The 22,861-nt window shown below is 48.0% G+C and overlaps 1 protein-coding gene across 1 annotated transcript in view; it reads left to right on the top strand.

Annotated features, from left to right (window-relative positions):
- Window positions 1-424: 424 nt before the first annotated feature.
- sema3fa (sema domain, immunoglobulin domain (Ig), short basic domain, secreted, (semaphorin) 3Fa) overlaps window positions 425-22,861 on the top strand; it is a 50,307-nt gene continuing 27,870 nt past the window's right edge. Inside the window, exons 1-2 of the mRNA XM_079747265.1 lie at window positions 425-717; window positions 2,267-2,423. Coding sequence (XP_079603391.1) covers window positions 2,312-2,423 — 112 coding nt within the window. The 5' untranslated portion in view covers window positions 425-717; window positions 2,267-2,311. The remainder of the gene's footprint in view (window positions 718-2,266; window positions 2,424-22,861) is intronic.

Below are 22,861 nucleotides of genomic sequence, written 5' to 3'. Positions count from 1 at the left end.
ACTAGGCCATCACAAAAAGCTTGTATTCTCAAGACTGCTTAGTTCTAACTAGTTCTATCTAGTGTTTCTTGACATTTATGAAAGGATTTTTGCTCTACACTTTCAACTGAACGAGACAGGCTAATAAATACGTACATGCGTAAACGGTGCGTAACGTACAGCATCAGCTAACGAACATTAACAGCTCCAATCATCACGAAGATTGAAATCTTATCAGTGTCCTACTCCTTCACCGTAAAGGACAGAGCATAGTTTTTTAGCACATTAGCCACGTGTACAGTACTAGGAAAGCGGTCCTGAACACTAAAACCCAGAGCCGCTGGACGCTAAGGTAAGCTCCCGCCCTATGGGTGTGTCTAGCGCCGCGAGAGCGCAGTGTGTCCACCTGCAGAGCGCCTCGCGCGACACTACATTACCACGCTGCCGCGCGCAACTCTGCTTCTCCCGGCAGCACATCCACCGTTCACAGGACCACTCAGACGCCGCGTCTTAACCGGATGACCAGGGATTTATCCACGCGCATAAGAGATATACGTTCAATTTAAGTTGGGTTGATAACTTTATTGGGTTCCAAGCTTTGTTCGGTTCTGGACAAACGGCATCTGCTGTGGATAGACCGCTGACGGAGGAGCTCAGAGGATCTGCTAGATGATTTCTAAATGTTGATTTGCCCCATCAAAATATTCCACAGGCTAAACACCCTCAGGGACTAAACAGGTAAGCTTTACAAACACCTATTTATTTTACACGTTTCTCCATTATATTCCTCTGCAGTAATATTTGTAGCCTAATATCCAAGCCGTTTGCTGCCAATGAATTTGGTGGTTGATTTTGTGATTTGGTTATGGCTGTGGTGCATGTGAACCCTATTGCATGCCAAATGAGCTAAAACAAATGATTTCAACTGAAATTAGATAATCCTGTTAAAGATTGCATAAAAATCAATTGATGCATACTTATGTTATTCCAATAACTAAAGTTGAATATATTAGAAAACAGAAATTCTGGAGGCGTACTATCTAAATTCGGTCTGCTCAGTGCAATATAAATGCAAACATCTGAATCCGTCCTACGTCCAGTTGCAATAGCAGGAACCCAATGAAAATGAGTTTTTAATCATCATGCACTTGAGAGCCAAGAAGTGACACGAGCACGCGCTTCTTTTCAAGCGTGCACGTGCGCCTTTAATGCCCGAGCCACTGGCTCCGTATTGTGAGCGACAGTGGAGCCCGACAATGCGTCCGTCTGTGGGGACATGTCACTTTGGAGTTTCCAAAGAAGTTGTAACAATGTTCTAGTTATACATTTCCTACTTTTAACTCGCGGGTGTAATTCTCTGCCAAGTGCTGCGATGAGTTTTGCCTTTGGGTCTGCTGTGGAGTTTGGTCCACTTTGAGGGTTTAAGAGGAAATATGAGCCTGTGTCTTCAATTGACCCCGCACCCTCACGATCAGCGCCTTTCCTGGGTGCTTTTATGGGTGACGTTTAAAACGCGTGTTTAATGTTGCACTAACGAACCTTTAATGACAAAGGTTGGTTCAGGGGTATATACTTGGGTTGTAATTCACGTTAAACGTTTGTGTTTTGTGATGGGTTCGAAACATTGGAATTAATATTAATATAGGCTGTTGAACTTTTATGTGTAGACGTCTTTCCTTATCTATACGCAGATGATGCGTAAAAGGCGCCTCTCATAATGGCCGTAGCTATGAAGATACACCAATACTCCGATTGAATAGTAGGCCTACACATTTATATAACACACATTTTCACTGTACATTTACGCAAAGCGTTGGATGTGGGGTTTGGGGACTAATAGGCAAGTTATATCTAAATGCGTTCTCCGAACAATGGTGACTTAGTTCTTGCCAACAAGATTTGAATGTATTGACCGAGAACATTGGGATTTTATCATGTGGTTTGAAGACAAATTTACCCTTTTGAGTTACTTTGCAAGCTACTGTGGTCTTTGAAACTGTCTGCTTAAGTATATTGTCGATGGAAATCATGCACAAATTATCCCCAAATTATTAGTAACTGTTGCATGTGGTATACATTTAGATTTATAAATGACTACAACCATCCTGCACATAAAAAGTAAATATATGTTTATATAATTGTATATCATAAGGTGCCAGTTTCTAATAAACCACGTGTAATTCACACTCCATTATGCTCCTACATATTATTTGCATGCATCCTCAAATGCATTGTCCTGATTGCCCCTGATTTTGATGGTTTCCTTCTCCACCTGTCTGTCCTTCAGCTACTGGACTGTCCAAGCGCAGTGCTTGGAGACCGAAGGAGCGTTATGCAGGGGGACCGAGTGTGTTGGCTGCTGGTCCTGCTGGCCATCTCCTCCGGGACCCTCCTCCCGTCTAACGAGCCCCTGTCTGCTCCCAGGGTCTTCCTCTCCTTCAAAGGTAGGCGCGTCTGTCACGCTGAGTCTCAGCTGTCGCTGCCCCTTATTCTGCTGTGATGGACAGCCCCGCTGCTTTTCCTTTATTCAAAGCAATTGAAGTACAAACAAAAGAGAGCACAGTGTTAACGTAGGGCGCCATGCCAAAAGGTAAGTCCCGGGCGACTGAACACAGGCGGTCGGGTGTTGTTACGTCATCGGGTCTCGGATTAGTGCCTTTAAATGGGGAGGACCACTATATCTGTCTTCATTTGCGATGGGCTGTCAGGAGTTCTCTGAATGCTGTCTCAGTCTGACCTCCCCCCCTCTCTGAAATTTAGTTTGATTTAACACTCGGCTGGACACACATCGAGGGCACCCGCTCTCGCCGCATGTTCATGAATTCCGCTGTGTGTTTCCGTGAGTGTGCGTGTGCGCGCCAGCGTGTGTGCGTATGGCGTGTGTGTGTTTGTGAGTGAGTGTCTGTATGTGTGCATTTATATGTGAATATGTGTGTGCGTTTGTGTGTGTGATTGTGTCTGTGTGTGTGTGTGTGTGTGTGTGTGTGTGTGTGTGTGTGTGTGTGTGTGTGTGTGTGTGTGTTTGTGTGTGTGCGTGAGTGTTTGTGCGTTTGTGTGTGTGTGTGTGTGTATGTGCGTGCATTCGTGTGTGTGTGTGATTCTCTGTGTGTGTGCGTGTGTGTGTGTGTGTGTGTGTGTGTGTCGCCCGGCACTCCCGGTGCACTGAACTGTACCTTTAGAGTCTGGTCGGAGTGGCGAGCGCAGCGCGCCGCGTGGCTCCATAAGGGCGCGACCCGGCGTGTTCACTCGGAGTGAGCCAGGAGGGTACTCTGCCAGCGCTGCGGATCCCGCTAAGCCGCTGATGAGTTTAAATCCCTATCCTCTCCCATGAGCAGATCACAGATCCCGTAGGTTGGAAAGACACGATTCGTTCGGCGTTTCAACTCACTTTGTTTTCGTTCTTTTTTTTCTTCATGCAAATGGCTCGGCGTGGCTGCGGCATGTTGTCCGGTTGTGTAACGTTGAGGCTAATCACATGTCTACTCGTGTGTAGTGTGATGTTACACATTGTACATCTGCTATCCATGTGTAGGAAATTCTAGATAGGGTTCAGCATTTATTCAGCTGCTTTGGTTTAATGATACGTTTTCAGGCGGTGGACCATTGTAATGAAGAGGGCCCCGAGATGGAATTATATACAACATTATTACATGCCATCCTCTATTATTTCCTTAAGCTATCTCGTTCTTTTGTTGTTCTCCCTTTTTTTAGTTTGACTGTGGGTTTCCTTCACTCTCTCTCTCTCTCTCTCTCTCTCTCTCTCTCTCTCTCTCTCTTCTCTCTAATGGAGTTGAATTTTACAGTCGGCTGCATCTGTTTTTATGTGGTGCAAATTGGTAATTTATTCCCCATTTCTTATAATTGAGTCCATTTTTGTTTTTAATGGGTTTCGGAGGTTAGCCCGCCCAGCTCTGCTGAGGAATTTAACATGCGCTCTTCATTATCGCGTTGTGTTAGTTATGCATAATGCCGTTTGTGCGAATTTTTTTGTGCTTTCCTTCTTTTTATATGCAGGCCTCATAAGTCAATACATAGTTGACATTTGTTAAACCCTTCAAACTTTAGTGCCACTGCAGGGTCACATTGAGTACTTGCATACTTAGGCTGGAGAACAAAATCAAGGGAGTTTTCTTTGGATGTAAGAAAAATGTATGTGCATTGCATATGTCTACTAGTCACCCGCTAAGCATCTAATGATGAATACCCTGTTTCCAAACACAATTCCCTATGTCAATGCTTACAGACGTATTGACATTCTCAGCAAATACCAGTATGGTCTCCATCTGATGCTGAACTTATACTTCTCATCACCAGTTCTATTTAGCACGGCCTTATGTAAATCCCTACACAGGTCTGGGTTGATGAGCAGTAGTCATTTGCAGAAGCTAGGAAAAGCCCTGTTCTGCATGTCTAAAAGCTTAGAGATTTACGCTCTACCAACGAGAGCCTCCCATCACAAGCCAGCTCTCATGTAACACCAACCAGCGTGACAGCAGGCAGGTCTTCTGTATTCATCCTCATTCGAACGCCTGCCCCATCCAAATTGTCCTTTTTGATATCTGTAGATTCAGCCCACCTGTTTAAAACATACACCAACCGTATTGGTACTTTTATGTTGAAAATACGAGGGCATTTTCAAGGGGCAAGCATTTCATACTATTTCTGATTGTGTACGTAGAGAGTACACATTGTGTACATAGTACATATAGTACGCGCGTGAGCTCCTCTTAGTGTCAGATAAGGGGTACCAGTTGATGTGAGTATTTGGCTGGTTTAAGCATAAGGCTCCGCTCTCAACGTCGATAAGACCAAGATGTGTAAACAGTTAAGCTACGAGGAATGTCCATACATCCGTCACAGCGATAAGTTATCTTTTATTTTCGGCTAATAGAAAGTTGTGAAACGACATTGGACATATGGCATAAGGCTCACCTCACTGGTTCATTTGACGTCATTGTTTTGGAATATTTTATGATTGTACAGATTCACACACAAATATACATAAATACACAAACCCATCTCCAACTTGGCATTTAATTTCAAAGCACAGCTCAGGGCTGTACACCAAAGTGAACACCGGGTTATGAATACAAAAAGGCACCCAAAGCTTTATTAAGCAGAAATGATATCATGCATGTCTTGTAATGCTATCACGGGTGTCAAGGCCAACACCTACCACCATTGTGTGCTCTCATAGTTATTCTTTATTTATTCTTACGATGAGAGTGACGAGGTCTGACTTGGATCAGCAGTCCTATACTTACCCTGAAATAGCCCTTTAATCGCAAGCTACGTCAGGTGGGGTGGGGGGGGGGGGGGGGCGTGAGAGTTGAGACCCTTCAAACGGTAGCCAGTCGCGCCCGAGGCGAACAGCCCTGTGACGCAGGGGGAGAATGATGGCCTTTTAACATGTAATGGCTTGTTAGGCTAATCCACCATCCCATTTGAAAGTGTTTAACTGTGTTTTCTCTCTGCCAGGAGTTCAGGGTGTAACACCTGGGCCCAAGGTTGGCCCCGGGAACAGAGCCCAGAGATAAAAGGCCAAGATAGAGAGTCAGATATTTGAAAAGCGGTTAAAGTTGTTTTTGGAAAGAATACAAGGTTAAAGTCAACTTTGGATAGTTGATGATCTCTTTTGGCAACCCTCTTTAATTCATGCCCTGGATGAATAGTTCTCACAAATTGATATTGTTATCGAACTGCCCAGGTAGATTTATACGGAGAGACATCTCTGCAATCGATCGAGCCATTAAAGGGAACACACACTTGAGGCTGACTGCCACAGCGTTGACTGCTCGTTTCCTGCTGTGTTGGCTTAATCTTTCACGATGTGAATGAGACAGAAACACCACTAGCCAGTGAGGTTCAGGCATGCATGGAAGACCAGGGGGTCTTGCTGCAGCAATTCCATCACTCACATTTACGCTTATCTCTGGTCTGGTCACATTGTCACAATGAAGCTCCCTTAAATAGTTAAACAGGCTGTGCAAACCAACTAGGGTGGTTGCCTAATCACGCAAATGTGTCTGGCTTGCGTTAGCGATGACATAGTCGGTTCTCACAAGTTGCAACCCAACTGCTACTAAGTGCTGTGGAGTCTAGATGGGAGCAGGATGCATCAGCAGAACCCTTTTCTCAGAGGTTACGAAACACAGGGGGTTTCTTGGGGGATTGTTTTTGCACACTGAATTGTTTGTTAAGATCCCTTGTAAGCAACAGTGATTGGTGGATGTTTAAAACAACACGCTAATGCCCCCTTGCTATGTTTGCCATGTGTAGTGTTTACATGTGTCGGTGCCTTCCTCATCAGCACCAATCACTCTTCGCCTTTCCCGCACAGCCCCCTCTTACTCTGCTTCTTTAGACACCGCTGACAGACACAGAGGAAAGATGAAAGATCGGCCGGACTGCATTTCATCCTCGTGTTTATGACCATGTCGCGGATCAATCAAACAGTCCTTCACCTTGTTTACACGGCCCCGGCCCGTAATCACGCCCATCAGCCAATATGTCAACCCAAACTCCACTCTCTCAAAGCATTCTCACTGCAATGATGCATATGGGCGGGGCTCTGGGGAAAAGAGCCGTTTGAAAGAGGAGAGTCCACGCTCTACGTATTGCTCCCAAAGTGTTTATTTTTCACCAATAAAGACCCTATTTTGTCCACTTAGGGGTCCTTATCAGGCCCCGCAGAGTGAGCAATGTCAACAGCATGACACGTGGCTGGGGCACAATGCCTGCAGAGGAGCTCATACACAGTGCGCCGTCCCTCAGTGGAGACGGTGTGGGTGGAGGTGGGGTGGTGGGCGCCACCAGTGCATCATCTACACAAACCTCTGCTCCGCACGAGGCACGCTGTCAAAGTGTGAATATTCAGGAGAGGAGAACAGAAGGTGACGGCTCCCTTGCTAAATATAGTGTCCCCCGGTCTCTTTGTCTCTTGTTCTCTTGTTCTCCCCCCTCCTCCCCTTTACTCTCTCTCTCTCTCTCTCTCTCTCTCTCTCTCTCTCTCGCTCGCTCCTCCCCTCCTCTCGTACCCATCACACCCTGCCTTTCTAATGGCATCTTGATAAGTGGCTGGCAGCCTGAGTGAAGGGAGACCAGCAGCGACACACGCTGGGTGCTCTCACCTACTTTGGGTGCAGCCCCCGTGTTTCAGCACTCTCAGGACGGAGGGAGTGGAGGTAGGGAGGCGAGGGAGGCAGGGGCCTCGCCCGCCAAAAGGCTCATGCTGAGGGGGTGAGGCCGAGGGCACATGAAGGGCAGGACCGAACAATAAGGAGGGGAGTGAGAACGCCGTGGGACGTGCCAGGAAACACAGAGAGAGGGAAGTTCACACACCAGCTCTGACAACATGGAATATCTGTAAAGCAGACTTTTTTTTTTCATTTGATGCATTCCATTTTAGTCGGGTGCCAACCCGACTAAATGGATGGCCTATGTATCATTGAAATAGTTGCACCGATTATCGGCTGTCAAAAATTGGCCACGGAACAGCCGTTTTCCATCAAAATCCTCATCCTTTCAAATTTGTGAAACCTCCAAAACGCACCTTAATGTTACATTTGCGAGCACATGACCTTCATAAGTTAAAGAGAGGCAAATGTCACTCTTAATTCAGCTATTATTTTGCAGAGTATTAACAGGCATTCTTAGTTGTTCTGTCTTGTCTTCTTGGTCTAGTTTTCATATCTGTCAGGTACTTCAATTTGATCTGGTTCTCTTGAAATCATTATATTCTGGTGACTTCTGGGATTTAAATAGTTTCCACAAAATACCCATGTCTTTGTTCTACCCCAAACCGTTTAAAGAATACCTATTCCCACTGTTTCTACATGAGTTCTCCCTGGGAGCCTTTCTTCTAACACGCGCTTTTGAATTCATATGTTTTGCCTAGTGTGCTTCAGATCTGAGCATCCATAATGGACGAGATTAACCATTTATGGGTGTCCCTGTATACAGTTTGCCCCAAACATATATATAGTTTCAGCCAGAATAATATCACACGAAGACGATGGCTCCCTCCACATGGGAAACACTTTGGCAGACTTCATAAATATCCCTGCCATGTCTCTCTCGCGCTCGCTCTCAGTCTTGCTCGTTCTCGTTCTCTCTTTCGCTCTCTCTCACACACACACTCTATCACTGTATTTCCCTCACTCTGTCACTCTTTATCTCTCTTCGCTGTGATAAAGGGGGCAACACCCAGCAGGAGTGAGAGACATATACACCGATGGATTCTCTCTCTCCTCTCTCTCTTTCTGTTTCCCTCTATCTGTATCTATCTGTGTGTGTGTGTGTGTGTGTGTGTGTGTGTGTGTGTGTGTGTGTGTGCGCGCGTTTGTGTGATTGTGTTTTACACATCCAGAAATGTGCGTTCAAATGAAAGATATATATGTTTTTCTTTAAATAGCGTAAGATTGGGTGGTCGATTTACAGAGCTGTCACATATAATGACGTGAGTTGAGTGATCACGTAAAGCTCTGGATCCCGGCTGTGATGAGACTAGTCTCTTGTGGCCCAGATGCTTTGAGGGCAGCAGAGTAGACACAAGGCCAGCAGACATCCGCAGCAGATGTGCTCCGGGAATGGAGAGCCAAATCTGAATGGAGTTTACACAAGTGTTTGTTTAATGTCTGATTAAAATTGAGATATTAGTAAGGGGCCTTTTATATGCATTTTACACACTGTGTCATGTGTGTGTGGGTGTTTATGTCCAGATCTACTGTGTGTTTAGTATATGTGTGTGTGTGTGTGCGCACGCAGGCACTTGTCTACGGTAAAGAGCTATATATGACACTACTTTGGTTTAGTTGCCATAGCAGCATCTACCTGTCACCGTCTCCCCGAACAAATTGAGTTCAAATGATTCCCTCTGCAGAGTTCAAGTGGCACGCACCGGCATCAGTGTGCTTATTTCCCCCGGTGTCTGCTGTCTTTCCCTCTTCGAGAGACACACGCTAGCAATACACAATAAATGACAACTAACAACGGTGAGCATAGACAGAACACAGTACGGGAAATTCATATTCAGACACAACTCTTAAAAGAAACTCTAGGACGTACCATAGGTCATGGTACTGGTGGATGCAAGGGGCTGCAAGGAAGAGTCATAATTGGGCCCCCATCACCCGATGGGGTCTCAAGCTGTGTCCGTGACGGAGGAGTTCTCAGAGGGGGGGGGGGGGGGGGCAACACTAAAATGACTGAGACATGGGGTCAAGGGCGCCTCTCGCCTCCTTGTTTACCCAGACCGCTATCATTTATTCCCGTCTGTCCGTCAGCCTTGGGCTCTTGTTACCGCCACGCCCATGAATAAATGTTCCTGGTGACAGACGGACGGGCATGGTGGAAGCACGGTGGCGCGAGCGCCGGTTACGAGGTGAAAACAAGCCTATGGTGCTTCAGCGTTCGCTCATAGCCCTAACCGTGTGGAGAGGGGACGTAAGACGAAGATGGCCCAGGAGGCTGGTAGGACATGGACGGTGTCCCACCAGCAACAAACCCACCTTCTGGGAGTACTATGTACTCACAGCACTACCAGTACTACAATGGGAGTAGAGAGAGAAGGTGGGTTTGTCCCGGTCGGTCCGCTCAAAGGTCAAAGCAACGCTGGGTCGATTTGAACTGATGGGTTGAATGTCCGGGACGCTTCCTCATGAAGGCCAGGGGATTAACTTTGGACGGGATGTTTTAGTTCAGAATGAAGAAAAGTAGAGGAAAAGCAGAGGGAGGGAGGGAGGGAGAGGTGATTAAATGCCAGGGAGATAAGGTGAGTGGGTGAGAATGTTATAGGAGGGATAAGGCAGGCGTGGAGAGGGCCTGCGAGAGTGTTAATGCACTGCAGGGTAGCAGTGTCAGTTTGGAGATATTTCTATGTTTATATATAGAAAGAGAGAGGGAGGGAGAGAGAGACAGAAAGGAGGGGAATGCGGCTGCTCAGAGGCATACAAATTGTGTGTCTGCTTCCCATTAGCCGCGGGTGAGTGTCGGTGGAGATGGTTTACCTCAGCTGTTAAGTGCCGCCGCCGCACCACGGCCCATGGCCCCGTGATAACCTCCGTCTCATGCCTCCTCCGTCGGCTTTACGGTGCCGCGGGAGAGTCCAACTTTGTTCACACTTCTGAACGGCCCTCAGACAACTGTTTCCAATCACTTTTACGAGCAGGAGATTAGGATTTGCAGTGCACTTTGAATCCAATTTTTGGGATGTTACGGCCGTTACTGTGACTTACAGCGTAGTTATTCGACCATTCTTCAAACGGCCACTACTAAATAAAAAAAAAGCGGATTTATTTTGAGACAGGACACCTTAAAACATGGATTGAGGTTATATTTGTTGCGTGCACGCAGGCGCACACATCTAAATGTGTGTGTGTGTGTGTGTGTGTGTGTGTGTGTGTGTGTGTGTGTTTTATGAATGTGAGAGACAGCGAGAGAGGAACCGTGTGTGCGTGCACGTTCGATGAGTGTATTTGCGTTTGTCGTCGAGACAAATGGCAAGCGAGAGCCCGACGGAGCGAGAGGGAAAGTATGTGTTTTATAAGAGGAAGACGAAGAAACTGTCTGCTACGGTTATTGGAGGAATGAAACCTGCGGTGGAGGTCGGCCGCGATCCCGTGGGAGGCTCTCACGTCTAAATGTCACCGCTAGATTAGAAACACCAGGGTGAGAGCTCCCTTTTCCTCCCCTGTGAAAGCTATGTCTCCCCCGAACAGGCAGGCCTCGTTTCTCCTGCCTCTTAGCCCAGAATATGTTTCACACATGAATTATTCCTGACTCTCAAAAGAAACAAAATGATATCACTATATCATGTTGATGTTGCCTGGATATCCTACAAATAACATATATGAAAAGTTGTGTGTTTCGGTCCAGATGGTTAACAATAAATGATTGTCTGTGTTAAACACTTTAACCACAACCTCATTGTTTTCCCATTACCGCCGCCACTGGCATTGCACCATGCACTGAAAAACTAAGCAAATAGCCTTTATTGCTACTTTACAATGCAGCTCATCTGTTAGCCTATAGTACACAGACGGTGCAGATCGATCCAGCGCTGGGTGCTTGGTTGTTGAGCAACTTGTGTGCCCTCACTTTTGGACACAGACAAAGCATGGTTGAGTTCTGTTGTGACACGCAGTGAAACTTTGAGGTGACCTCGGAGGAGATCGACCCTGGGTGGCCTGGGATCTCCGAGATCCACCCTGACCTAGTGGGACAACAGGGTGGAGAGGAGGGGGAGGGGGAAGAGAAGGAAAAGGCAAAGGAGGAGGAGGAAGAGGAGGAAGAAGAGGGGGAGGAGGGGAGGTGGAAGAGAACAGGAAGAGGAAGGGGGAGGAGGGGAAGAATGAGGAGGTAGTGGAGAAGGTGAGGGAGGAGGAGAGGAAGAAGATGAGGGGGGAGAAGGAGGAGGACATGGGGGAGAGGGGGAGGGAGGACGAGGATGGAGGGGAAGAGGACAGGAGGAGGAGAGGGGGGAGGAATATTTGACTGTGGGCAGAGCGTGGGGTGGCTTCCGGCCGGGCTTCCTAGTTTTCCAGGTTCATGCACTGATGGGCTTCCTGTAGCGTAGATAATGTGCTGATTGCGAGGGGAGGAGCCGGCTCATTGTTCGGCACTTGTATTGACGTGATGCCAAGTCCCCGCCCCGGCCCTCGCACTCTGTGCCCTGCTCCCTCCCCTCTGGCCCGGCGCTTTGTGAGCCAGCCCTGTTCTCAGGAACCCTCCATAGGTGTCCACAGTGGCATGTTGGCTGACCACGGTCGGCCCCATGTGTCACATGTGTGGTGTGTGTGTGTGTGTGTGTGTGTGTGTGTGTGTGTGTGTGTGTGTGTGTGTGTTTGTGTGAATGGGGAGGCAGGACCAGGGCCTCCTATGTTGCTGTTGTGATTGTTGTTGTTGTCGCTGTTGTCGCCGCCTCACTCATCCCTGTGAATGGACTGCTCCATCTCAATAGGAGTGGGCCGTTTGTGTGGGTTTGGTCCATCATTCATTTACTTCATTCACCTCCACCACCTCCCATGGGGGGGAGGAGGGGTGGTGTACAACACTGGAAGTGCATTCATGCTTAATGCATCTCTGTCTCTGCCTCTCTCTCACTCTCGCTCTCTCTTTTACTCTCTAGCTCTCACCCTCTCTCACTCTCACTCTCTCTCTCTCTCTCTCTCTCTCTCTCGCTCTCTCTTTCGCTCTCTCTTTCGCTCTCTCTCTCTCTCTCTCTCTCTCTCTCTCTCTCTCGCTACGCTGCCCTCCCTCTCTCTCTCGTTCTCATCTTTTTTTACTCTTCCTCCTCTTGGCAGACATGCTGTGGCCGTCCACGGCTGACAACTTGGCCGGCATCCGGGCCTTTCATGTTCTGTTGGGTTTCATGGAAGATGAATGGTCGTGTTCCTCCAGACTATGCCTTCTCAGCCGGCGACTACAAGCTGACTCTGTAGGCTTTTGGATAACAGGGCCCCCTGGTACAACGTGTCTCACACACGAACCCACCGTAAACTCACTTTGGGGAAACGGGGCACAAGCACTCCATCACAGGCCGGAATCCCCTTTTTCATGCGGTCTTGGCTTCGGAGCGTCGCACAGGAGGAAACAAAGGAATGTGTTGGGTCTGAGTGGATGAGATCTGAATTATGCTTTATTCATGGTAATCGTCTTAGGGGAGTTGAAAAGGCCGGGATCCATTAGCGTAAGCTGTGGATCATTCCAGCACCTCGGACAAAGTTGGAGCACAGCGCTTTGCGTGAAATTCACTTATTCACCACCGTGTCGGGATTACACTGTCCAATTAGGCCATCAATGGATGATTAATTCACCACATCCATCAGTTTTGGGGAAAATAAGAGCATTAAAACAACAGTGTTTTGTCATGCCAGGGCTGCCAAACAAGTGGTGGTACAGCTATGACACAAAGATTAATGCTTGTTTATTTATAGTGATGGAGTTGGAGGATATTATGGCTTGATGTTAGAGAATGATGGTTATCTTAAGAAATCTATATGAAGAGTGTTGACAAAGATAGATTCAATTGTTTGTTATTGTTGGATTAAATTGTCAATGCTCGTTCTTTGCAAATATTTACGCCTTATTGAGAATATGAAAGTACAGTATGTTATTATAATTATATTCACCACCACATCACAACTGAATGTCCAGTAAGAAATCACAATCCTCCACTTAAACAGGCTTGTTTTTCTCTTATACGTTGTGCAAGTCAAGTCCTCCTTCATGGCTATTTGGCCTCGGCTTGGCCATCAAAGCACAAGATCATATCATGTCCGTGCACTTTCTGTCAACCCTTGAAGGATAATTCAAACTCACTAAAGGTTGAAGAGTGCTCCTGGATGGGGCCTTCCTGAAAGGGGAAAACCTGGTAGTACGGTCAAACACGCACGTGCAACTCTACACAGAAACATTACTGTTATGTTCTGCAGATATTGGACGGATGAGAATACAGATGACAAAGATAGGACAGATTGTGAATGTGTTGGATTGTTTTTATGTGTGTTCGTGTCTGTGTTTGTGTGAGAGAGAGGGAGAGAGAGAGGGGGGGGAGAGAGAGAGAGAGAGAGAGAGAGAGAAGGAAGAAGGGTGAGGAAGAAATACTCAGGAGGAGCAGATAGGAGTGAAATCGCTCCGCAGCATCGGTGTGGATCGGCCTCTGTATGGCTGCCTTATCGTTTCCGAGCGGCTGGCTGAGCGCTGATTTATGAGCAGGAATGACAGTGTGAGATAAGAAGGGTTGAGGAGCCTCGCAGGCCTTCCTTAAAACACCCCACCTGGCTGGCGGTGGAGCAACCGTGACCATGACTTCCTCCTCTCACGCATGTACTCTGCGTGTCTCGTAGATAACCAAACAACGTGTTTTTAATCCAGATCTCGTACCGCTGCTGTTCGTTTTCTCTTCCAGCTCTCTTTGAGTCTCTCTGTCTCGCTGTCTTTCTCTCTTTATTATTCTCTCTGTTCACTTCATGCTCTGTCTAACCGTTTCTGTTTCTCAAGCCTCCCTCCCTCTCCTGCTCTCTCTATCTCCTACTCTCTCGCACTCCCTCTCCCATTCTCCCTCCTGTTCTCTTCAGCGTCTTGTTATCTCCTGATTCTCAAGTGGGCCTGAGCGTCTCCTTTTAGGGTGTGAGAGTGAGGAACTTGGGAAGTGTTGTTGAGAGTGTGAACCAGAGGGCAAACGGTTATGAATCCCAGATGCCCGGCGATGCAACCACAGTATTTTTTTCAATATCACGTCATCTCGTGATTGAGAAAGTATTATCTCTTCCTCTGCTGCCGAGATACGTGTTGTAACGAGGAGAAGATTTTGAATGACGGCCATAACATTTGAGTCACACGCAACATTAGATTTTTAGGTCATTTCAAAGGAGCGCATCTATCTTTAACTGGTGCATATCAAGTGTCAACAAGCAGGACATCCATAACATGCCGAACACATTTGTTGATCAAACGCATGGTTTGCAATGATTTATGGGATATGAAAAAAAGAGGAGAAGAATGAAGGGGTCAGGAGACGATACGTTGAATGACTCGATACTGTAGTAGTGACCATGTAGGGCATCTAGGATTCTTCCTGTCCCTCTTGTAGTTTGCTATTTTCTCTCTGTTTATTGTTGAGATGTTGGCAAGCAAACACCGCAATTTCAACGGATCATGTGAACACAAAGTAAAGGACGAGTGTGGAAAGTTTGTCTTTCCTCTGTAAAGTTACCAGTGTTTCTTTTCGAAGTGAAATGAAGCGATTCAAAATTCCTCTCCAAGTCTATCTGAATGGCTGGGCTGCGCACTGACCCTTTTAGTTACGGGTGAGAAAAGGCCACCAGGTCACGGGGTAGGATGTCCCATCTGTCCGTCAAACATGAAAGCGGAGCCCACCAGTGAGCACGGGTGTCTTGAATAGGCGTGGCCAGTGTGTCACTCAGGGAGGGAAGAGGAGTTAACTGTGGGTCCCACAGGCAGACAGTAATCTATAGGTTGTTTAGCGTGTCTGTCAGACCTGGCCATGGCTTTTCTGTAATTGCATAGTAGGATGAGAAAGTAAGAGTGAGGCCCGCCCACTGTACTTCTCATTGGCCATCTCAGACGGTAATGCTTGTCCACATGTTTGGTCTTGAAAGGCAATTCACAGCATATATGGTTACCCTATTGGAATGTGAAATTTGAAATTGGTGGTTGGGACTGCAGAAGAAAATTGTTTCCTCACTGGAAAATAACTCTCTGTATTCCCTGTGCTGTATAGTTAATCACCTTTGACACATTATTACACATTGAATTAAATGAAACATAAAAACCTAATGGCGTTTGTAATAAGGCTTGATAACGTTAATGTTGACAAATTAAGCCCTTAACGTAAATCGCTGTAAATTACACTGCAAATGGGGCATCTGTTTTGCAGTAAACACTGTTAACTATGAAGCTGACGTATGGCTTTGCCATAAAACACTCGTTTATAAACCAACACTAACCCCTCTCCCTTTAATGACTGCCAGTACCTCATTATACCCGGTGCGAGTAAATCTACGACAGCAACATGTCCAGTGTCTGCATTCCTTTGTTCCGCCTCCTCCCTCCCCCAGCGTCTCCCATCTCTCTGCACGGCCACGCCCTCCTCTTGCTCCTCTATTGTGTGTACCAGACATCCTCCATGAGGAGACCCCACAGTCTTGATTGACAGCGGCTGCACACCTTGCATCTTCTCAACATTGGACTGCTGCCTCTTCTCTGCTCTCCCCTTCCTCCTCTACTGTCCCCTTCCTCCTCTACTCTTCCCTTCCTCCTCTGCTCTCCCCTTCCTCCTCTACTCTCCTCTCCTTATTCTCTTGTCTTCTGTCTACTCCCTGTTCAGTTTTTACTTCATCTTTAGTTCAACTCTCTCTTATATATTAATATTTATTACTATTTTAATTCTTATCATCTGTACCTCTGTACCTCTCCTTTGAGTCACTGTCACTGCTGTTGCTGCTATGATACCTGAGTTACCATTCAGGGATAAATAAAGGCTTATCTTATCATCTCCTCTCCCCACTTCTCTCCGGAGAACAAGCTGTTTGCTTTTTTAGCATTTCTGAAAAATGACTAGACTGACTATATTAGACAGAATAGTAAACACAAGAAAATGCCATTTTAAAGTGTGGCAAGATACACATCATTGTTGTTCATGCTCATGCCACTGATATACCTCACATGTGAGTAAAAGCATGAGTTCCACGCTGGAGAGAGTTACATCACTGAGCGGCGTCTAGGGAGTTGATCTATCCCACGGAGAGGTGCAAAGCTTCTGAACGTTAATCTAGCGGAGCAGTCCCCAGCGTGCGTCTTATCCTCCTTAGTGTAAGATGGCCTGTTCCACATATTGCAGCTAATCCAAGAAAGGCGTAGGAAAATGCCGCTCATGGTTGCAGGAGTCAGGCCCCACAATTCAGTGAGTTGAGAAGGGAATAACAACCCTGAGTTTGGTTTCCTTCCAAGCATTAAGTGGAGAGCTCCAGTATTTACCTGTGCTAACAACCCTGGAGCTTTCTATGTTTGCTGGTTAATGTGTTGTTTATCATGGCCATGTTTGAAAGAAACAAACCCTTTGGTTCCTTTGACTCATGAAATACATGAATAGAAGAACGGTGCACTGGACCTGTTTCCAAATGACTTCTTTGCTATGGACTTCATTTGAGAAGCAAGAGAAAAAAGCAAAGCTGACCTTTCTGTAATCAACTTGTTAATAACCTATTCTGGTGATGCCTTCTGCTGGAAGCAGAAGGCATCACCTTCTGGATGAATTCTAGCAAACTCATCCTGTCCTAAGCTCCTTTCAGTGGCAACCTTCTAGAATATAGCATACAGCCCCAACGTCATATCCCTCATGGTCTCCAGTTCAGAGCATCCGTGTATTCGATAGCCATATCTCATGACTATGTATGTTAGCCGCGGTCTTTTGTGCCCGAGCTTCCATCTGCCGCAGACTCAACAGAAAGCATGTCCGCCGATCGGACAGGCCCCCGCCCCGGGGCCCTCGTTCTGAGAGCCCGTCTGAGGGCCACGCCACGCTGCTTAAAAGGCGGCCACCTCGCTCCTTTCATCGGCTTGTCTCGTGGCTGTCTCATGGCATTAGCGGGGCAGAGCCGGCGCTGTGCGTTGACGCATACCTGGTCGGGGGTGCGACCTTGTCTTTGTCTCAGGCGGACACAGAGGTCAAGTGGGGTGTCGGCAGCGGCAGGACAGGGGGGTGTCTCGTCGGCAGATGGGCCTCTGATCGTCTTCCATTAGGGGTTTGTTGTGTTATGACCGCCCCCTTCTCCACAGACATGGGTGACTCCTAGGCCTTAGCAACACCTCCCCCCCTCCCCCCCTCCCCCCTCCACCGGTCATTGGTCATTTAGATGAGAATGAATTCAGAGGTCACTGTTGCACCTCGAAGCCCGCCCATTCACTAGTTCATTAAAACGAAAGGTTAGCACAGTTTTACGGGAGCACGGGGGGGCCCGAGGCATTCTTGGATCTGGCTGGGTGTCATTAGCCCGGTCTGTCAGCACATCTCTGTCCTCACGCCATACTCAGAATCTATTTATGGGTGAACCAAAAAGCAACCCGTCCGTGGCAAAAACATTTAGTTATTGCACACATCCTGGATGGATGTCCCCCATCACTTCTTACACCTGTGGCATGCTGGGTGCTAAAGAAAGGCAGCCGGGGAGCAGCAAAGCGAGGCATGCCTTATCTCAGGGAACTGGTATGCAGACAGAGGAGCCGGTGGACACTGGCAGGATCAGACAAGCCGCTGAAAGAAAACAGGGAAGGTGTTGAAGAAAGCTGTTGAATGATTGAAAACTGCATTATTATTCCACCACACATTAGGAAGGTAGCTTCCAGATAAATGTCCTGATGACTTAGTCTTCTGTACGGCTGCCATGAAAACGCCTATCAACGTTTGTTTTCAAGGTAATGTTTTGGTAACAAGGTAAGGTCGGTGGAAATGCTATCTACCGAGACGGGAAGGGGCAGGGCAGGTAAATGGTAAAACATGTTTGGGGAAATGTTTCCACATCATTCGTCATTGCGAGATGGCTGTGTTTGATTTATGTTTAGTCACACTGGAAGCAGCTTTTTGGCTTATCCAATTTTGGCCACAACATAACTTTGCAATGGAGCATCCTATGAATGCACGATTGCAATGACTGAAGCTGATGCATAAAACAGCCGGAGCAAACCATAGCTGTGGACAGAGTATCAAGTACAAAGTTCCATACCATATTCATGTTCATCATAAGAACTTGCTACATTATAACTCTATTTACCAATGCCTTATTTTATCCCTAAATCAATATGCTGGAAAAAGCTTTGTCTGTACTTGTATGGAACACTTTTGAGCTAGTTCTACACAGGACTGCTGTGGGCAGCTAACAGAAGCCTCCTCTGTAATTCCTATCCTGTTTTCTTCTGGAAAACACAGAACTTGGCTCGTGAGAACGTCTCACTTTGACCCTGCACTCTTCCGCTCTCCCACCTCTAAGCTGGCGTGTGAGATCTCTGTCAGGGTTCGAGGGAGTGCTCACCGAGGATGTTTTGTCCTCCGGTAGAGTCAGGATTTCAATACGCATCACAGAGTCCCAGTGGGCCTTTGTAGGAAACGCTGTTTCAATAAGAACGGAGGGCTGAGTGGTCTCTGGCCCCTCAGCAGCGGCGGTGGTGGGAGTTCAAGCTCCTCTGTGCAGGGGGTCCCACCCCCTATGGAGGGGTCTCACCCTCCCACTGGAGGGGGTCTCACCCTCCGACTGGAGGGCGTCCCAGCTTCTCAGTGAAGGGGGTCCCAGCTTCTCTGGGGAGGGGGTCTCAGCCTCTCTGTGGAGGGGGTCCCAGCCCATCCGCTGAGGCCGCATAGAAGTGCTCTCTGTGACGTCTCGGTGTCAGCCGCAGAGATTCCGTGGCCCCTCCGCTGCCGACTTTCATAAATGGAAGCTCTTAGGTCGGCTGTCAGACTCCTGCACCCAGGGGACCCTTCCTTCCATTCTCACCCGTCTAACACACGGCTCGCTGCGGGAGGCGGGGGGCGGGGGGCTGAAAAATGACCTGAGAGGAGAGGGTGGATTCCAAGTATTGGCCTGGAGACCAGGGGGTGGAACACCCAGAGAGGGGAGAAGGGGATGTTGTCCCCCGTGGCTCTTGAATCAACATTCACTCCTAATGGCCACTCTAATTTCACATCCTAATTACCCCCCCCCCCCTCCCACCTCAGATTTCCTGCAGCCAGAGCCCACATTGGCCGTGACCTTCATACTGCTGGAGGGAGAGAGCTAGTGGATCTAGCCTGGGCTGCCTTTTGGTTCAAACCAGCACCACCAGACAGCAGATGAACCGGTTGCAGGCCAAGCGGTTGCAGGCCAATCCATTCACACTGTTGAATGGATTCCTCCATGAAAGCGTCTTGCTTTGGTGCAGCTCATTGTATAAGCGTTGTTTGCTCTAAGTTTCTTAGGGAGAGGGGGGGTAGGGGTATGGGTCAAGGGTCAGCCAAGGAGAAGGCTATTTCACTCACTCCGGCTCACTCCTCTCTCCCATTATTCAGCCCCGCTCTAATCCCTCTCACCTCTGTTGTCTCTGCTGCCCGCCGCCATCTCGGCCGCACCGCCCAGCCCAAGCGCTGCCAGACATAGCAGCACGTTACGACAACAAACACCTCTTCATCATCATTACAGGGCATGCTGCATCTGCACCACACACACACACACACACACACACACACACACACACACACACACACACACGCACGATGAACACACACACACACAGACACACCAAAACACAATGGCTAGCTATAGGCCCGACAGGATTGGGCATTTTGTAAACAGCTCACGGTAGCCAAGCAGGGTTTTCCCTGTTCCCCCCAACTGAGGGATTACTCCATGAAGACAGACAGAGAGAGCCAGGCAGGGTGACTTACTGAGTTGATGCAAGGCAAGGCTTTACGGTATTAAAGGCTCTGCCGGAATATGGATTTGCCATCCCACTTGGCATTTCTCGGCGTCTTCTGTCTGTAATAATCGTAAGACAAATGATTAAAAAATGTGTGGCTCTAATTGCGTTATCCGGCCTTGTTCTTTTATTGCAGCGGAAAACAGGATTACATTACGTGGGAAGAGTTCACGCGGAAAATGATATTTTGACTGTTCCCTTTGCCTTCCGTTGTTCTCTCCCTCCTCTCTTAGTCCCCCGCCCCGTGACCAGGTTCTAATGGAGAGCGAGTCACGTGGGCTTAATCTGGTGTCTGTTCACAGTCTCTTGTCAAAACGTCCCAACCAGGCCCCTCTCCCCTCCTGCAGCAGGCTCCCCCACCCAGCTAGATAATCCTGATTAGGCTGAGATGTGGAAAAAGGCCACGATGAGCCTTCACCTTGGAACCCTATACCGACCTTTGACCTTTCACCTGTGCCCCCTAGGGCGCGGTTTGAGGCAGCTGTCCACCCTGGCAACGGGTCTTGAAGGGAAGGAGGGTTTGTAGAAGCCAGAACTGTAATGGATGGATTCAGATGATAATCTTCCAGTATGAATTGGATTCCCATCTGGTTTTCACAATGCTGGCTCTGTACTTCTGTGTCTTTGGCTATTGTTGAACATTTTGACTGTTATATCGCTTCACCAGGCATTCATCTCGCACACAGGCAGAGTGTCTGGGGAAACTTTCTTTCATTTTTTTTTTTTATAATGAGACCTCAAATATTCCCAAGCAGACATTCAATTGGCTGCAAGATAGAAAAGCACCCAGGAACACCCAAGAATGAGAAACAACTCTTTCACAAGATTGCGTGCAAAAGCCTGGCAATGCAGGATAACTTCTTCTGTTCAGTCCTGGAAGTCTGCTGTAAATGCTCTGTCTTCATTTTGATTGCTCCACATGAAGTGAAATGCTACATATAAAGGTTAGTTGTGCAGGGGGGGGTAAGGAGCAACAAGACTCTCAAAGACAGTTAACTATGTGACCTTTCCTGACAGATGAACTAAAGGTCCTGCTCTTTGTCCCAGATGCTTTCATTAACCCCTCCTGTCGTCCACATCGGGCAGAAATAGATTTGGTATAATCTCTCGACTCCCCTCAGCAACTGAGTGTCCTTGTCAAATCAATACTCCCGGAGTCTTGACTAGGGCCGCCGGAGACAGGTGTCTCCTCCTTGGTGTGAGGATCAGGGAGTTCCAACGCTGTTCCTATTTAGACACACATGTGCACACACGCACACACACACACAGAGGGCACGCACGCACACACCAGAGCCCCTCACACGCGCCACTGCATCCAAAGCAGAGGTCCGTGAAGAGCATCGGAGTGACAGCACCAGGAAGCTCCCTGATACTACGTATTCTGGTGCCAATTATTCCTCCCTGACAGGCCCAGGTAAACAGCAATCAGCTCCCCTGACATGTGTTCAGAGTCAACAGGCCCCGTGGTGAGGGGCTGATCACGAGGTGCTGACAGGGACTACACACAAACACTGCTGTTCCATGGACAAGAGGCTTCCCCGGCCCTTCCTACGTCCCCTCTGTCTCTCTCCCTGTCTGGCCGCTCCTCTCGATGCCTCTCACCACGTTTGATCCCAGTGCACATCATTCACAAGACAAGGCATCTACGTCTTTAGCGTAGGCGCATCACGGACACATGGTTTCTGTCCTCTTTGAGGTGGTAGCCCACGGGCAGGCGGAGAGCGAGGTGAGGCCTCCACCTCTGCCTAATGAGAACACCAGAGGCATGGAGAATTTGGTCAACATGCCCGGGATGCCTGGCCAGGTATGTGGGACTTTTGGCTGGCAACACCCCTGTCCCGTTCTTTCTCCCCCCAGAACCCTCGCCCGGGGCCAGCTTAGAGAGCTGGCCACGGAGGAGCTTTCCCTCCTGGTCGCCTGAACCAGTGAGCTACTGTTGAGCGCGCCAGGGCAATGGCCTTACAGGGGGATTTAAAATCAAATCAACGCAGGTTACAGGGATTTAGAACCAATCAGATTTGGATTTTTTCCAAACATGGAATGCCGTGGTTCGCTGTCAATGCAATATACTCATGTATGTCCATGTTCAAGGATTCAATATGTGAGGTTAAACCGGTGCACTGGTACGTTTTCAGGACCCCACGGAAATGTGATCCAAATGATGCAGTCAATTTCCCACCTTTGTGATGTTCGCGTGATACACACACGCACACACACGCACGTCAACAACAGGTGGACAGAATACTAGACTCTGGTTCAGCTTACCAGCAGATGTCGTTGATATTCTAGGATTGCTTCGAGAATAGTTAATGGGCTTTAATAGAGGAACGTTTATCGTCATCGCTGTGCGCGTTTGTGAGACATAGCGAGACGCATATGCAGATGTACACACAAACACGCACGCGTACACACACACACACACACACACACACACACACACACACACACACACACACACAGTGTCTGCTAGTGATACAAAAGCCGGTGTGTTAACCACAGTGACGTAAACCAGATCCTAGAGGTAAGACACTTGTGTCTAATCCGTTTCTTATTTACTGGTTACCAGTGGCTGTGATTTAGCTTGTTGAGCAGCAGGCCAAGGGTGTGTTTGATTTTTTTCTCATCTCTCATGATTTGGGAGCAGGAGCTTCTACACGTGAGGCGTAGCAACCCAGCGGGGGCGGGGGGCACTCCAGAGTCTCCAGACAAAGGGGTTCAGCTGTGAAGAGAGCAGCGGGGGGGACATGGAGATAGTGTTCACCTCCTCTCCTTAATGCACCACGGCGAAGCCCTTTGTGTAAAAAAAACTCACTTGAACATGAACAACTTGAAATTCATGGGAAATATAATTGGCGATTTAAAAAAAAGCTGGGTTTTATCAGTCCCGAGTCCCGACCTCTTCCCAGCGCTCCAC

Source organism: Pollachius pollachius (assembly GCF_949987615.1).
Source record: "Pollachius pollachius genome assembly, chromosome: 12".
Classification (NCBI taxonomy): Eukaryota; Metazoa; Chordata; class Actinopteri; order Gadiformes; family Gadidae; genus Pollachius; species Pollachius pollachius.
Note: the sequence above shows the minus strand (reverse complement) of the source record. Positions and strands in the feature narration are given on the sequence as shown.